The sequence below is a fragment of the Plectropomus leopardus genome, chromosome 23 (genome assembly GCF_008729295.1).
Source record: "Plectropomus leopardus isolate mb chromosome 23, YSFRI_Pleo_2.0, whole genome shotgun sequence".
Classification (NCBI taxonomy): Eukaryota; Metazoa; Chordata; class Actinopteri; order Perciformes; family Serranidae; genus Plectropomus; species Plectropomus leopardus.
Window position 1 is genome coordinate 2,348,813 of NC_056485.1, and position 17,367 is coordinate 2,366,179.

The 17,367-nt window shown below is 38.0% G+C and overlaps 2 protein-coding genes across 4 annotated transcripts; both read right to left on the minus strand.

The window, feature by feature from the left end:
• Window positions 1–967: 967 nt before the first annotated feature.
• Window positions 968–12,189, minus strand: tspan5a (tetraspanin 5a). 3 transcript variants are annotated; one of them, XM_042512523.1, is made up of 11 exons: window positions 11,816–12,189; window positions 9,902–9,952; window positions 8,027–8,173; window positions 7,759–7,929; window positions 7,173–7,298; window positions 6,920–6,967; window positions 5,641–5,757; window positions 5,471–5,532; window positions 3,511–3,626; window positions 1,653–1,693; window positions 968–1,546 (listed from the first exon to the last, which is right to left on the minus strand). In XM_042512523.1, the coding sequence occupies exons 1-9, from the start codon at window positions 11,894–11,896 to the stop codon at window positions 3,554–3,556; spliced, it is 876 nt and encodes a 291-aa protein (XP_042368457.1). In that variant the 5' UTR covers window positions 11,897–12,189; the 3' UTR covers window positions 968–1,546; window positions 1,653–1,693; window positions 3,511–3,553. The 3 variants fall into 3 exon arrangements, with proteins under 3 accessions (XP_042368457.1, XP_042368459.1, XP_042368458.1); XM_042512525.1 differs by lacking the exon at window positions 3,511–3,626; XM_042512524.1 differs by lacking the exons at window positions 968–1,546; window positions 1,653–1,693 and having other exon boundaries at window positions 3,542–3,745.
• A 1,471-nt stretch (window positions 12,190–13,660) lies between these two features.
• Window positions 13,661–17,148, minus strand: LOC121962386. The gene is made up of 2 exons (XM_042512647.1): window positions 16,863–17,148; window positions 13,661–14,076 (listed from the first exon to the last, which is right to left on the minus strand). Exons 1-2 carry the CDS (start codon window positions 17,146–17,148, stop codon window positions 13,661–13,663), a joined length of 702 nt encoding a protein of 233 aa, XP_042368581.1.
• Window positions 17,149–17,367: the final 219 nt, after the last annotated feature.

Sequence of the window (17,367 nt, forward strand, 5' to 3'; positions counted from 1 at the left end):
GTTGGGTATTGATTGACATATTTTACGTTGCACAACAAATCTTGAAGGTCTTTTCAGCTTGTGTTAAACCACAGACCTTATTTCAGACATCCAATCAAACACTCATTTTAGATGATTTGAAAAAGCCATATTTTTCAAAACTGCAATGGAAACCCTTTTTTGGCTTTTCTAGGTCACATGATGCTACGGCTATGTGCTTGTCAGTAGGAACTGGCTTAAATTGGATATGATGATGGCTAGTGTGACGGCTGCAATAGAAATAAAGCTGTTAATATTTTGAACATCCATTGCCATGCTTCTGGAATGTTATCACCAGAGAATAAGTCACAGAACATCATTCGTTTTGTGCAAATCCATAATGGAAACTCTCCTACTGACTTTGAGACGAGAGAACAGAAGGTGTTGAAACGCAAACTCATTTCAGTGTTTTAGTTCTAATTTCTGGTGCTTTCTTTTAAGGGGTCCATTTTTCAAACTGTCAGAAGAGGCGTTAAAAAATTACTATGACGTTGTAGTGGAATACAAGCAACATCGATTGCAAAACACAACCTCTAAATGCATGCGGAGAATTGCTGAAACACACAAGACAAATCTCCATGACAAAGGCATGGTTAACGTAAGTGTGATATATATCCCCAAACTCAGTGCAGAGTGCTTTTATTCTCACTGAAACAAGTTGCCTTCCATTTTTAATGAATTATAAAAGTTTAAATATTTTTTGCAATTTTCACTTGCTCCCGCGATTTCGTTGTAAAAACACCTAAAACATCATGACATGCACTGATTTTTGTTTATAGAAGCTGACATAAAATTAGACATTTTAATTGCAACAGTTAAAAAAAAAAAATCCTGGAAGGAGTGATTAGCTGAGTAGTGACTAATTATGCTAAAGAATTCATCTCCTCTCTGGTGCTGGAAGAGTTTTCAACTGCCACGATAATTCACACAAATATAATACGCGGTCACTTAATGCAACAAGGAGAATTGTGTTCAGGTTTGCAGACTACTCAGTGAGCAGAGAGAACTCTTGTTGATTAAATTGGACTTTCTGGTGCAGAAGTAGTCCTGGAATCTGCTGACCACACAATAATCCTCAAATTTCTTTCATCACTTCACCTGCCTAAGCCTTTCTAAGTGTTAGAAAGGTACCAAAAGCAAGTACTCAACTTTGAAATAATCAGATCTTGTTTCTTGCACACAAATATTTTACAGTCCTACATGATGCATGATGGGTTTAGCGATGGAGCGTTATTCCACAGTGAAAAATACCGATCTAATATCAAAAAGATGTATCAAAACTCCTACTCTCTACACATTTCTATCAAAACCGGAGCGTTGTGACGACCTGCATGTAGTGCACATTTAACCATCCTCCACAACAATTCTCTTTTTTACAGAAGTCACACAGTGCTATATACAGAGCTTCACATATTAGTGCCTTGAAAAAAGGTGCTGGTTCAGTGAACAAAATGGTGCAGGTGATCGGCGAGGTCCTCTGAATGCTCCCGGAAAATGTGTTCAAGGAATCGCGTTCAAAGACCCAAAACTGACAAAACAAAATGAGACAAAATCTAATCAACATTTTCTGTTTTTGTGTGATCGACACTGGGTTTAAATTTAATTATAAAATTCAGTGTCATAAAAAAGTTTACCTGTTAGAATTGAAGTGCTGCTTCAGCGTTAGGTAAAGAAACTGGGGAAAAAAAGATGAGATAGAAAGCTTAAGTCATTAGATTTCAAAATAAAAGCTGAGGACACAACAGAAAGCAGAGGAGATAAGGGTTAGGTCGGGAATATTTGGTGTTCTTCAGAGGATCAGCGGTCTAAACTAAAGAGAAGACTGAGGATTACGTGTTCAGACAGAGAGACATGTCTTCAGTTGGACACAGTCACAGTGGAGGAAAAGGTCATGAAGAAAGACAGGATTGTTATCTAGGTCACATGACTCCAAGGCGTATTAATGCAAACCACTCCGCTCAGTAGGAACATGTAGGAGGGTCATTAACATGTAGTCACACTTTTTGGATTTGTCTCTGACCTGCGAGTGTTGTTTTGGTCTGCCCCTGATGAAGTCAGTTTGTTAATTTTTCTGGAAATTCTGGAAACTTTAGTTTAAGTGATATTAAAATGAAAAAACAGGAAATCAAATGTGGCATGAACATGTAAGGCAAACATAAACACAGGGAATAAAAGTAAAGGTCGTTTTAAAAGTCATTTCCATTTTGAATTCAATGATTAAATCGGTATTTAAAAATTACCACTTCAATTACAAATTTAATGTTTGCATTTTACAAAAAACATTTTTATTTTTTTTAAATGTTTGCTTTTCTTAATTTAACTTTACCTTTTTTATACATTTTTGCTTTCTTTAATTTACCTTTTTTTAAACTTTGCTTTTTTTAATTTAATTTTTTTAATGTTTGCTTTCTTAAATTTACCTTTACTTTTTTAAATGTTTGTTTTCTTAAATGTACCTTTACTTTTTAAAATATTTGCATTTTTTTAAAAATTATTTCCAGTTTTAAAATTACTTTTACTTTCAGTTTTCTAATTGTTTGCTTTTTGAATTTACTTTTTTTGAAATGTTTGCTTTTTTAATTTCCTTTTGTTTTTTACATTTTATTTTAGACATTTTTCTTTCAATTTACCTTTGCTTTAAATTTACTTTTTATTATTATTATTTTTTTTTAGATATTTGTATTTTTAATGTACTTTTTTAAATTAACCTTTCAACTTAAGTTTTTTTTACTGACTTTTGCTTTTTAAAATTTACTTTTTTTGGGGATATTTGCTTTTTTATTTTTTTACTTTTTGCTTTCTTTAAATGTGTAATATAAATGTCCAGTGTGTAGGATTTAGTTGCATCTAGTGGTGAGGTTGCAGAACTGAAATTTCTCCCATGTGCGAAGCGTGTAGGAGCGCTACAGTGGCTGATTTGTCCGTTCTGGGCTACTGTAGACACAACATGGTGGACTCTGGGAGAGGACCCCCTCTGTGCTTAGATATAAACAGCATATTCTACGGTAACCAAAAACAAAACAATTGTTATTTTCAGGTAACAGTAAAGTTATGAATATTATTTACCATTTCTGCCAGCAGGTTCCGCTAAATCCCACACACTGGACCTTTAAATGCTAATTGAACTGATAGAATGGGTTGAATTGCTGATACATTTCCGAGAACTTAATTGGTTGAATTTCCTTAGTTGCACCCATCGGAGCAGAATTAGGTCACTACTGAAGACGCAATGTTTTCTAGAAAGTGGGAAATTTAGTATTCCTGCTTCACTGGATCTGATTATTAACTGACAGAATCAAACACTGAAAAATGACAGAATGACTCCGGTGGCTCACTATTGCCTCCAGAGGAAGCTGTTATCATAAAACAGCTCCAGATTGACAGATTTGGCCCTCAGATGGAACAAAACAACACAACAGCAAACAGAGAAGCATCCAGCCATTCACAGCACACCAAAGACAAAACAGTGACCAAATGATCCATCACACCCACCGGCTACAGACACACATACAGCATGTGCGCGCGTGTGTGTGTCTCATGAGTAGTAAGCCGATGATTTCTTGCTGGGGTGTGGTGGGAGTCGACGCATGGACAGAGGGGGGGGCACCCTGATGGAGCATGGAGGAGGAAGAGTGAGGTGAGTGTCGGCATGGCGATGGTAACGCTCAGTAAGTAGAGGCAGGAGCTTCACTGCCCTCAGCCTGCCAGGGACTTCAAACATCTTTTACTGCAGTAAAAAGGATGTTTGATGAAAAGCTGGTGGTAATATGAGCTTTAGGTATTTATCTCTTAAAAAACTTAAAAATCTTAAGCAAACAAAATATAAATCCTGTACAAACTGGATAATAAGCAGTGCCACAATATCTTGTGCGAACAACTTGTGTGCCCAAGATATTGATCTTGTATAAACAAGACAAAATATGCAAACAGTAAATAACTTACATGCACAAGGCACATTATGGCTAAGTGAAAAAACTGAAAATAGTGCAAGCAAGATGAGGATCCTTTGCTAACAGGACAAGATACACACATATATACCTTCATCAAAACAGATTTATGGATCATGTGTAAACAAAAAAACTTTGCCAGAGAGGACTGTACTGTTCAAACCTACTATTTCTTGCTGTTATCATTATTATTAGTGCATTTTATTCCTACTGGGAAAAGTTCCCAGTGGGAAATTTCAAATGGAACTCCCACTGAAGTTGGATATCTGATTTTGAAAGTTGGAGGAATACTGAGCTCCATTTATTTTGGAAGTTGGAAATCAGAGCTGGGAGTGACCCAGGATCACTCGAGTTCAGTGCATTCCAGTAGCAAGTTGAAAAGCCAGACTGTTATTAGCAATACCAGTTTGAGCCAGGTTAGGCATGAGGCGTATTTTCAATAACCCTCAAATGGCACAAATTGAAATTACAAATATAAAATCCTCTGACTTTCTGAGTCAGAAATCTTCTGTTTTATATGTGTCTATTAAAGAAGCTTTACATTCAGTATTGTGCGACTTCTATATATGGACATGTTGCTGTTTGGATGCGCAAAATAGAGCGTAATGTGTTGTATTCAGGGTTTCTACACATTTTCAAACTTTTTTCTTTCCCTACTTGCAAGTGATTTAATTTCAGATAGCTGGAACACACAGGAAATGAAGAGGCGTAAACAAAACGTCACATCGACTACAGAAAATAAATTCGCTGTTATGTTACCTTAAAGCTCATCCACTGAAGACTACTGTAACATTCATTACACGTAACAATATTCCATAACTTTTTTAGAAACTTTCAATGATTTCGATTAATGTCATGACTTTTCCAGGCATGGAAAATGTGATTGTGAAAGTACATGACTTTTTCCAGGTTTTCCATGACCACTGGAATCTTGGGTATTGCAAACAGTGGCTAAAACTGGCATAGCTTATAACATCTTAGTTTTCCGACTTTTTGCACTGGAACGTGGTCAACTCAGCTGACATGTAATTCCAAGCTCTGACTTCCGATGGCAAAGGAAAAAGCAGCGTAAGTTTGTTATTATATTTGAGTTACATAATGGTTGTGATGTTCTCTGAGGCAGGTCAGTAACAAATAATGGCAAAATAACTATAACTATATAATAACTAAAACTATATTTACATATATGAATAGTGCTGTAATCCAAACTAAATGAGCAAATATTGAAACTTTTAAGACCTTATCTAATCCACAAACATAAACTTTGGGTTTTTAAAATGACATAAAAATCATTGCACTCACTCTGAATTCAACCTTTAAAAAAAAATCCAAAATATGGCTATAATTTTTGCAAGACACTTCCAGCATTTCTACTCTGGCAGAGCTGAAACTCCTCACTATGATATGAAACAGATGGGTGCAGCTCAAGGGTAACACAGTGCTGACTGTATGAGGATACATGAAAGACTGAACTCGAATATTAAAAGCAAAGATCATATCCTCACCAGCTCGCCCGCACAGCCTCGATGTCACTCACAAGGTTTTGGGCCAGACAAATCCCAAAAATCTGTGGAAGAAAAAAAAACAACAAAAATTGAGTTTTTTTTAGAATGGGAAATTATGCTTTTTTGTATTCTTTTTATTAGACCATGTTAAACACTTGAATGGAACTGACCTGCAGTAGAGCCACTCCAATGAAGATTCCGGCCACCAAGGTGAGGTTGTCCTGCAGCCACTTCTCAAACTGCGGCACACAGCCTTTCACGTTGATGTAGTCCTTTTGCTCCGAGTCCTGGGACCACAGATTAAAAAAAAAAAAGATTTTTATGATCCGCATCTTTTCAACTGACTTTGGAAAACCATATTTACCGCCACACGGTTGTATGCCTATTGAAGTTGCAGTTACAGTTCATATCTATGTCTTTGAAAACATCTTCACACAGAAGATCTCTACAATCAGCACAGTTTTAAGGTAGCTCTTAAGTTATGGCCAAAAACATGTTGTATGAGGTCACCTTGACCTTAGCCTTTGACCTTTGATCACCAGATTCAAATTAGTTCATTCTTGAGTCTGCTGTTTTTGGCCGTTTGTGCCAAATTTGAGGAAACTCCCTCAAGGCCATCTTCAGATACTAGGTTCACAAAAATGAGATGGAGGCAAGGTCACAGTGACTTTGACCTTCAAACATCAAATTCTAAACAGCCTACTGTTGAGTCCAAGTGAACATTTGTGTCAGGTTTGAAGAATTTCCCTCGAGGTGATACTGACATATCGCATTCACAAGAATGAGACTGATGAGGTCACAGAGACCTTGACCCTTTGACCACCAAAATCGAATCAGTTCATTGTTGAAAATTTGAATAAGTTCCTTGTAGGCGTTGCCAAGATATTGTGTTCACAACAATGTGGTCAACCAGAAAAATAATAAAATAATAACCTCTGGCCTCAGCTATCGCTGGTGCAGATGCATAAAAAGCAGACGACCGCACAAACTTCCTAAACTGTCAGACTTTTAATCTTCCTGGGAGAAAAATCATCGTGTTAAATCTTTGGGAACTTATACCAGAATGTGACTGGAAGCAAATCATCAGTCTCTTTTTGGTAATGATTATCAGAGACTGATCTCTGATAATCATTACCAAAAATCACTACAAACCTCCAATAAAACAAATAAAAACAGTACTGCAATGGCATCTGATGTCCAGATTATTCAGTTTCTCATTTTATCACGTCTTGTTCCTGTCTCCTCCACCTTTGACCTGTCTTCAAAACCCCTGTTAATATCACAAGCACTAAATATTGAACTATTATCGATTAGAGGAGATAGACTGTTATATTTTCTACAGAAAACTTTAACAGAAAGAGAAATAAAAAGCAGATGGGCAGTTGTGGGAGCGACAAAATGGAAGAGATGAATGGGTGAGAGTGATTAAGTCCAGTATATGTTACTTACTGGTTTGGCTCGAATGTCGTATCCACACTGAGTGTTTATTACATCCTCCTGGAGACACAAAGAAGAAACTTTATAGCTAAAAACGACCATGTGAACATGCTGAGGCTGATAGGAATGTCATTAGTTTTGCAGGTGTTTGATCATAAATTAGTCAGAATCAGGGCGACATTGAGCCCCCGCTCATTTCTGGCCCTGGAGGACTATACTCCGTACACATGTGGGCATGCATGCAGAGTGAGGGACTGTATCGTACCGCTGGGTCCTTGGTGCAGCAGGAGAAGGGGACACCACACTTTTCTCGACTTGGATTCCCATCAGTACAGTTGAAATAGATGTTCAGGTTCCAGTCGTCTGCTCCGAACGCACCGCAGCACTCCCACTGAGGTCGAACACACAGGAGAGAAATGTTAAAGGGTCATATTGTATTCTAGATCTCTTTGATTTGTGGACAGACAGGATAAAGATTCAGGCTCATCTCTCATGGACCTGACTGGCTTCCTTTACAGCGTGTCCATGTGCACACTGTCCCCATAGCCAACTTCACCTCATTTCAATAAGGAACTGTTGTTGTTGTTGGCCTAAAAGAGTCGTTATCTGTGTTCTACCTGTAAGGACCTGCAGTCACAGCCCAACACATTTTATTTCTCACCGTGAATCCTCATTTACAGTTATTTCATGTAGCTGCAAGAAACTCCTGCCAATTTCAAACTCCAAATGCTGAAGAAGGCTGAGATATGGTTGAAAGCTCTGGAAAAAATTAGTAAGTCATATTTATTTGTAATTTCCAAAGTCAAGAATAAACTTTTGTGTCAGTGAACTTGCTGTATTTTTTAACATACGTATTCCTGAGTGAAGTCGATGAGGTTCTGCAGATCGATGTCGTCCCGGTACGCCCGGATGTTATTGTTGATGAACAGGTTGAGCTGGTCTTTGATCCAGTCCTTAAAGACAAACGCCAGGACTCCCGTTGTCAGCTCCAAGAAAAAGATGATTCCCAGAAACACAGAGAACTACAGCAGGAAGACACACAGTGACATACCACCCTGTCAGTTTTCCCATCATTCATCACTGTGCTGTGCAAACTGGAGGTTTTATGATGGAACGTACAAACTTGAGTAGAAAGGTGTTTTCCCGCAGTGCTCCGATGCATCCTGCGAAGCCAAGGATGAACATGACCCCCCCAACCACCATGAAGAGCCAGACTGGGTCCAGCCCCCCCAAGTCTGTGATGGACGACAGGTTGGACAGAACCCCCTGTAAGGGACAGACAAAACACAGAGACACAGTCAGTATGAGGAACAAGGCTGTGTCTCTCTCAAGACAGGAGACATTTGTCAAAAGGCTTCCAGAAAGGAACTCGAATGAACTCAGAGTAGAAACGATGCTGCTGAAGCTGTAAAATAATGTGTTATCCTTAGATATGGTTTGCACTTTGATTTATTAATACAGTCAAAAATAGGACAGCACTCCAATATAGTGGGGTTTTTTTTGCTGCCACACGGACATTTCGGGCCAGACGTCTTTCTTCAGCATATACAACTGGCAATAACACCAATTGACAATTGTTCACGCTGAAGAGGGGCATCTGGCCCGAAGTGTGTGGCAATATAAAAACACTATATTGGAGTGCTGTTCTATTTTTGACTGTATTTATATCCGCTTTAAGGATTCAGCACGCAGTCTTAAAAAAAATCACAAAATGTTAAATTGCGAGTAAGCGTAATATGTTTGCTTTGAACTTTAATTTATTACATTTTTTCACTTATTTAGATTTAAAATACTAAACTAGATACCTGGGAATATAAAGGGATTCAGTGAGATGTTTATTTGGAAGAGGATTTATTTCTAATTTCTATCACCTTCAGTTTAACCCTCAAACACCTGTACTGCATTCAAACACCTCTCACAAGCATGGCACCTGAGAAAATTGGCTTGACTGCATGAATATATGGGGAGGAATGTGTTACAGAATACAAGAGCGACTTTGCAAAAAAAAGGTGCGAAGAAAATGCCCTACAAATTAGCTGGGGAACCTAGAGAAAAATGTCCCAAAACTATATTAATAATGTGAAACCAAAAGTCAGTGTAGTAAGTTACTTTACACACTTTCACAAAGTACTTTACAAAGGTTTTTTACCTAACTGCGCACAAGACAGAGGTTTACGTCATGTCGTGTATGTAGTTATTCTAACAGAAATTTGGTTCTTTTTGTTTTCTGAACCTAATCAAGTGTTCTTCTGTCCCTATACATAACCAAACTGTGACTGTTTCACAACAAAACTGCAACTGTTTATAGTAGATTTTGCACTGCCATTTTTTTCATGTCACCAGCACGTTATTCTAACACATTTCTTGCCCACCATGGTGAATGGGTCAAACAAACAAGGACTTTCAACCAGGAGACCGCTGTTTGTGTCCGGTGTGAAACCAAAAGTCAAAGTAGTTTCCTGACTTTACAGACTAAAAGTAACTACTCAAAGTACCTCGGTTACTTAATTTTTCTGTAGGTAGTTATTTTACTGAAAACCAAAAATTCTCTTAGTGTCCAGTGTGAAACCAAAAGTCAACGTAGTAAGTGAATTTAAGGACTTTATATAACTGCATTAAGTACTTTATGTGGGTTCTTTACATAATTGCACATAATACACATTTACATCACTACTGTCATGTACATAGTTATTTTAACCAAAACCACATTCATCTCCATCAAAACTAAATTGATTCTTTTTGTTTTCTAAACTTTATCAAGTGTTATTCTGTCTCTAAGCCAAACTGCGACTGTTTCGCAACAAAACTGCAACTGTTTATGGTAGATTTTGCACTGCCATTGTTTTCATGTTGCTAGCACATTTTGTTCCCACCACTACATAAGCTGTCATTAAATGTTCATTCAACACATTTCTGTGAGACTGTGTTGCTACTAACAACACTCTTATTCTTTTTCCCAGTATCATCACCAATAACTCTGGTGTCTCTACTTACCTTCTCACTCCATGCCCACAGTCCAATTCCAACCAAGGCCATGCCCAGCAGCTGCAAAACACCACAGGCGTGTCAGATCACCAGATGTTGATGTAAAACGACATGATGGCAATCTATTGTGTTGTTAATCAATAAGAATACAAATTAATTCCCTCTGAGGTCGCTGTAACCCTCAGCCGTCTCGATCCCATGTTGTCTTTTATTCTGTCTCAGTGAGATATCACAGCTTCATATATATATATATATAACACTTTCAAGTAGGGCAGGGGCAATATGGAGAAAATCAAATATCGCAAGATTTTTTGACCAAATACCTAAATATCAATAATGTGACAATATATTAGGGTTGACTCTTTGTGCTTTCAAAACATTTTACACAGTGATATTTTGATCAATAGTCACCAATAATATGGATATAATCACTAAGTGGGCAAAGGGAAATAACAGAACAGTTTGAACATTTGGGTAAATTCACATAACAGCACATTACTGTGATGCAGTCTTTAAAACTAGAAAAAGACAAAACTTATATGAGGACATCCAAAATCTAAAAAAAATATTGAAATAATATCAATATATTTTCCAGCCCTACATTTAAGTAAGATTTGATTTTTTTCCAACTGACCCCTTGCTCCCCTATTTATATAAAATGTTTATATAACTGGACAAAAATGTACATTAAAGTAGGACTGGGACATATAAATTATTATTTTATTGATATGAGAGTTAAATTTTGTATATTGTGTTTTATTCTCGTGGTATTAAAGCCTGCATTACAGTAAAATGTTTTTAATTTTCTGAATTTACCATACTGTTCTAGATATTCTATTATTTTCCTTTACCGATCAGATTATTTATCAAAACTATCATTGTGCAAATATTTTGTGACAGTACCAGCAGTCAACCCTGCAATCTTGCAATACCATTATCAAGGCATACCACAGTATTTGCACAAAAATATTGTGATATTTGATTTACTCCATATGATCTGAGCCTGAATTAAAGCTGAAAAAAATGAGCGGCTTATTAGATTAGTGATTGGATAGATAAAACTATAATTAACATATTCAAGTAAGGGAGTGTACTTTATTTATCAAAGAAGGGGGTGTGGATGGGGTGTGACTTTCTTTTATTTTTTCTTTCTTTTTAAATCGTGATCCTCTGGACCTACAAATGTTTCTCCTTGAAGCAAGAGTTCTGAGGGTATTAAAAATACATACAAAATGTTGCCATTTAGAGTTGATTGTCCCTCCCCGGTGCTTTAAAAAGAATTAAGTGCCTCCCTTATCTTCCACCACCCCTTCCCCTTTGATAAATAACAAACGGTCCCTAAGATTTGAAAAAAGTTTCAACTAGCCCTGTGACCCCTTATTATTCATGCAAAATATGACAAAAATTTATACCCAGCTAGCAGGAAACGTTTCCACAACACTATAAGTTACAAGAATGTTTTAAAGAAAACATTTTAATCTAATGTTCAAAGAACATTAAGGATGTTTATCGTTTTAAATAATTTTATGTTCCTGTAAGATTAAATCCTAACTCTGTGTGTGTGTGTGTGTGTGTGTGTTTGTGTGTTTGTGTGTGATATGAATGATGGAGCTGCAGGCTGACACTGGGGCGCTGAGCTGTCATTGGTTCAGTAGAGAAAGCCGATTAGCTGTATGTGTGTGTGTGTGTGTGTGTGTGTGTGTGTGTGTGCGTGTGTGGTGAACAGAGCAGCTGCTTTGACCCGGACATTACCGGACCAATATAATCACGATAAGACCCGAGAGCTCTGCTATGACTGAGTATGAACTTGACCGGTATAACGGTGCTGAGGTGCGCCGATGCTCGCGGCCTTCCTCCCCATTGGCCGGTGGTCATGATAACAAGCAGCTGCAGCCGCGCAGAATAAAACACAAAGCTTCTTACCCAGAACAGGATGTTGAATCCGAAAATGAAGTATTTGATGCAGCAGCTGACTTCGTGGCCTTTGTAGTGATTCCCCGACATGTTTGAGCATCATCAGCGGAGTGTGTGTGAGAGAAAAACACGGCCTGCTTCACAGGCTTTGTGTGCGGAGGGACGGAACAGGTTCAGCGCTCCGGGGATGCATTTCACTGGGTCCGCTTCAAATGTCCTCACACCGCTTCACGGCCACACCGGGAGCATGGCGGAAGGAGGTCAGCACGCGCTCACACACGCAGAACCGGAGACAGAACGCGGTCGGTATTGCAGTAAAGCGCACAATAAAACCACTCCGATGTTTTCTGGGCAAATTGCGCCTACAGGAGGGAGGACCGCTGCTGCGGCTGCTCGCCCGTGATTGGCTGGAAAAAGAGTTGAAAGACTGATAATGCCACCAATCACAGTACAGGATATATATGGCACTTCCTGTCTCCTTGATGATGATGTACCAGAGCCATAGAAAATCTATTTCTAAGGATCAGTGGTGCAGTAACGATAACAGAGATCCCGCTAATAATGATAGTAATAATAATAATAATAATAACAACAACACATATACACACACACACACACATATATATACATATTCTATAATAAATTTGGCAGTATTTTAAAATTACATTTTAAAAAATCAGTAAAAACTCCTTTACTGATCCTCCAAAAATTTGACAAAGATTTTAAAGAAAAATAAATTTGCCAAATATTTTTTTAAGTCATCAATTATTTTTAAAGGAAGGCATTACTCTGTGTCATGTCGCTGTGAGTGCCTTATCAGCCCTGCCTCTTGCAAGAAGTTAGTTAGAAGAAAAATCACACCAGACATGAAGGATCTGTGTGGTGGAATTTTCAAAGGTAGGCATATTTATTAAACATTTTAGAGTTTCAGAGATCTTAGGGAACAGATTTATGTAACTTTATACAAAAAATGAAATCAATTTTTATTTATTTATTTTTCTAAATGCTCTTCCAAACAGTGGATTTGGCCATTTATGGTAAAAGTAGTGAAGCTAAGCTGATTAAACTAAAATTTGCTAAGACATGGATAATTCTGATTATTCATTGTACATTCATGTTATGCATTTTATATACTTTTTTTTTTTTTTAAACTGTCTAAAAGCATGTTTTACCAAAAGGTTGAGTTGGCTTTTTATGGTAAAAGTAGTGATGCTAAGTCAAAAAAACCCAACATTTTTTATGAAATATAAAGGAAGGATGGATATTCATGATGTAAATGCCATATCTTTAATGTTAGTCCATTATATATTTGGTTAAAGAAATTATATCAGTTTGATTTTTTTCACCATTTCTGAGATGTTTTTTTTTAAAGTCCTGTAATGGTAGGCTAAATATGTCTGGAAATGATATTAGTGCTGCTAATAATACTAATTCCATGGTCACAAATTGATAATTGTTGGTATACTAATGTATTTCAAGCTTTTAACAGTAAATGATTTGTAATTTTGATATTTTTTCCTCTGTTTTACCATTACCATGAATGCCCACCTCAACTGTTTGGCAGAGGGCTATATTTAAAAATTATGGGGTATGTTAGAAGAAAAAAAAAACACTGATTCTTGTTATTATAGCCCAAATGAAATAAAAATGCAAATATTTTTTCTCCCCTTGCTTTTTCTCTGGGTGAGGAGGTTAAAGAGTTAAGAGTTACACTTTAATCTCACCATTATCATTCTGTGTCCTCGTCCTGCTGCCAATTTTGTATGTGACGTTCTACATTATATCCACCATATATTAAAGTTTGATGAAAAAGACTTGTGATCAGCTTCACTCTGATGGTGGTCCCAGTAAGAGTTAGAAGTGCATAGGGTGTGACTGGTAAAGCACCAGTAAGGGTTCACTCAGAGAGCCTCTGTTCAGACAGTAAAGACTCTGAGTCAGCGCTTCATGAAGGACCAGACTGCCGCTCTCGTCTGTGTAGCGCAGCTGAAAGCCCAGAACCTCCTGAGGCCTCATGGGCAGAACAGCTGACACATCAAACACATCATATCCAGAGGAGGAGCGCTGGTCCAGGGTTAGCAGCCTCTCCGCCAGGGCAGGACTCTCCTTTAGAGCTCCCTGTGACGCAGTGACACTGTGCAGGGTGACCGTCACGCTGATGGGACGGGGGTGCAGGGTTTTCCTGAACAAAACCAGCTCTGCAGCCAGCATGGAGGGGTTCAGGCCGCTGACGTTGAACCAGATCCACCCTGGAGGAGCGTGAGCTGGAGCTGCACCATCCGAAGATAAAAACAGTGAAAAGGAAAATTAAAGCTGCAGTAAAACTCTTTGAAACCTGGAACATCGGTTTTCTTTTGCTGCGTTCAGACACCTTCACAAGTATTTAAATCTCTTAAATGCGAGTAAACTGGTTTAATTTCTTATGTAAACATGGGGACAAAAGGAGCAACTTGGCAAGACATATTCCTGGAAATTTCATGAAATTGGTATATGGTGACAAGAAAATGACCAATGGTCAATTCCTTGTTTTTTCTTTTTTCTTTTTGGTTCAGGTAATTTTTGCTAATTTCATGCAAAATTTTGGGTCATTTCTTGTTTAGCTGCTCATTGCCTTCTTTCCATATTTTTAAAGGGACTCAGGCTGATTTGCTCAGGTTAGGGTTAAAAAGTCATACTGACACGTTTGTAAGATTTTGCTGTTTTTGCTCCTTAACTTCGACTCATGTCCCCTGTACTTTATATTTTTGCTGACCATGCAATGGAATTTTAGATTTTCAAATGTATTTCTGCCTTAATTGTTGACATCTGTTGGTTTCTGTTGGTTTCTGTTTGCTATAGAAAATTTACTTACGCAGTGTAATCTATCACATTCATGGATGGATTACTTAGTAAGCATAGACCCAGAGGCCCGGAGTGTCAGGGGGGACTCTGGCCTTCACATGCAATATGTCTCAAATTAACACACACCGACCAGAAAGAGACACAAAAAAGGACACAAAAAGATCACAAAGAGATGCAAACAAACTGTAGTGAGACACAAAATAACTTTGAAAGTGGGCAAAACTAGCACAAAGAGATATAAAATGACTACAAAAGACACACAAAATTACATAAAATTACTAATTACAAAGTGCCCCATATGATAACAAAGACCAAAACACCTACAAAAAGACACACAACAACTACAAGGGGACACAAATGACTACAAAAATACACAAAAAGACCAAAAGAGACATAAAATTACCTTAGATAAATGTAATTAACTAATCAACAAGGCTACAAATAGAAACAAAACAACTACAAAGAGTCCCACATGACGACAAAAAAGAGACAAAATGTCTACAAAGAGACCAAAACAACTACAAAAAGACACAAAATGACCACGGAAAGACACACAACGACTGCAAAGAGGACAAAAACAACTACAAAAATGATTATAAATCTCTTCAGAAATTTGTGTAACCTTTTTGCTGTATTACATTTGGGAACAGGAGGTGGGCCCTTGTTATTGTTTAGAATGTGCTGCTGATGCATATGTTATATGTTGCGATAGAGGTTGATGCGGTGATGCCTCTTTTGGTTCCACAATGCTGGCATGCTGTCTAAAATCAATACTGGCGCATAATTATGGTGTATCATAAAAACAGATGCTAAAACTGAGCTCAAACAGTAAAATTGAACAGCACTGTTCAAATATAAACCAAGATTATATCTTGATTATGCCTAAAACATTTTCAGAAACATATATTAGCTTAACATTTCTAAGACAAGATCATATGTTACCAGCCGGTAGGGAAACTGGCATTAAGTCATTCATCAGTAGGGTTTATTGGTCAGGTATAGCGCAGCGCATTTTGGTAGTTGTAGGGTTTTTTTTGTTTTCTCTGGTCATGAAGCACCAACTAAAAGTCCTTTGAGCTCTGAGCTCCTTTTTTCTTGCTTTATACATCACAACTTCACTGTTTTGGATCAGTCCTAGCACCCTCCTCTATCTTGTTTCGAGCAGGAGTGGGCAAATCAATTTCAGTGAAATAGCTCCAACGCACACATTTCTTGGCTTCTTTAAGCTAATTGCTGCTGTTATGAGGAGCCAGATTTTTCTTTAATTGGTGGAGACCAAAATAGAGCTCAAAAAAGACTGAACGTCGGAGTTACATTCATGAGGTAGACACACAAAAGACTCCAAATGAGCTTTACAGTTGTTTTTTTAGCTAGTTCGGACCAAGCAAATTGATTGATCGAGAGGCATTCCTTGAGAGCTGATATACAGTGCAACATCACTGGGACTTTTTACTCTGCATGTATCACTCCGCTTTAAAGCTGTTCTAAACCATTAATTAGCCTCACACTAATGGTTGGTACTAGTTATCTAACGTTACTGTAGACTGTATAAATGTTGAAAGAGTTAGAAATTATGTCTGACCAGTATCGTCACTCAAAAAAATACCTGACCAAATTTCCACCTGATACAAAAGCCCTTGACCTGCAGCCCAGAAGGGGAGCAGCTGCAACAAATGGGTTTTGGTGTACAACCATTCACTGGGAATAAAGCAGCTGTCCCATTTGTTACAAAGATGTGCCATTAAGCAGGGACACGCTCGTTTGTCGACTATATAGGCTGTTTGCCAACATGTTTGCCATACCAACTTAATATGATGATAATATGTTAGTATAACTAATATTATGTTTACAGCCTGTTCTGCTGCCCCTGAGTGGCCAAAAAAAGCAAACTTCAGTGCATTTATGGTGTGTGTACTTAAACTAGGACACTCGGTTTGTTTTCCTATTTGGTAGGCTTAACTTTTAGCATGTTGACATCTGCCCAGAACCCCAGCAGTGATGCCACAGAAGGTGTTTTGCAGATGGAAAACTTCCAGGTAGGCTAGCGCAAAAACATCATCACTGGAACACTGCTTAGGCTAATCAGTTGTTCTTTTCTACTTTTAATTCACTAAAACATGAAATGTAAAACATCACTCTCAGATAGTTTTTTTTATAAAGCCATGTAAAGTTGCTGTGACTGCTTCAAAACAAGATCATTCATTTCAATCCTTACCAACAACACTCCGAAAACTTTGCACCAGTGTTCCATCTGAACTCCCAAAGTCCTGAGTTTCCAGTGAGTCCAGACGCTGATAGATCCCCCTCATGTAGGGATGGGGTTTAGCCTGGTGGTTCGCAGACACTTTATTAATATGTAACATTTCCAAAATGGCTTTGTTGCGTTCCTGGTCGTCCTCTGCATCTCTACGGTGATCCATCAGCAGCAAGCCTGAGACGTAACTCAGCAGGAGGAAGATCAGTGTTACGTCAAAAAATCCCAAACAGACTCCTCGGAACATTCTGAGTTCAAATAATTTCCAACAGCTCTGATCTGATCCTGGATCTGCTCTTGTTTTACTGTCAAAGTTCCACCTGGCAGGCGACTCTAACAGTCTGAGCACTAATAGGTCTGCAGGAACCACAGGGGCCGTCAGGACTTAGTGAAGCAGGCCCAATCTGAAGCAGAGGAATGTTACTTCCTTTTGACAAACACTGCACCATGGACTACATTGAGACAC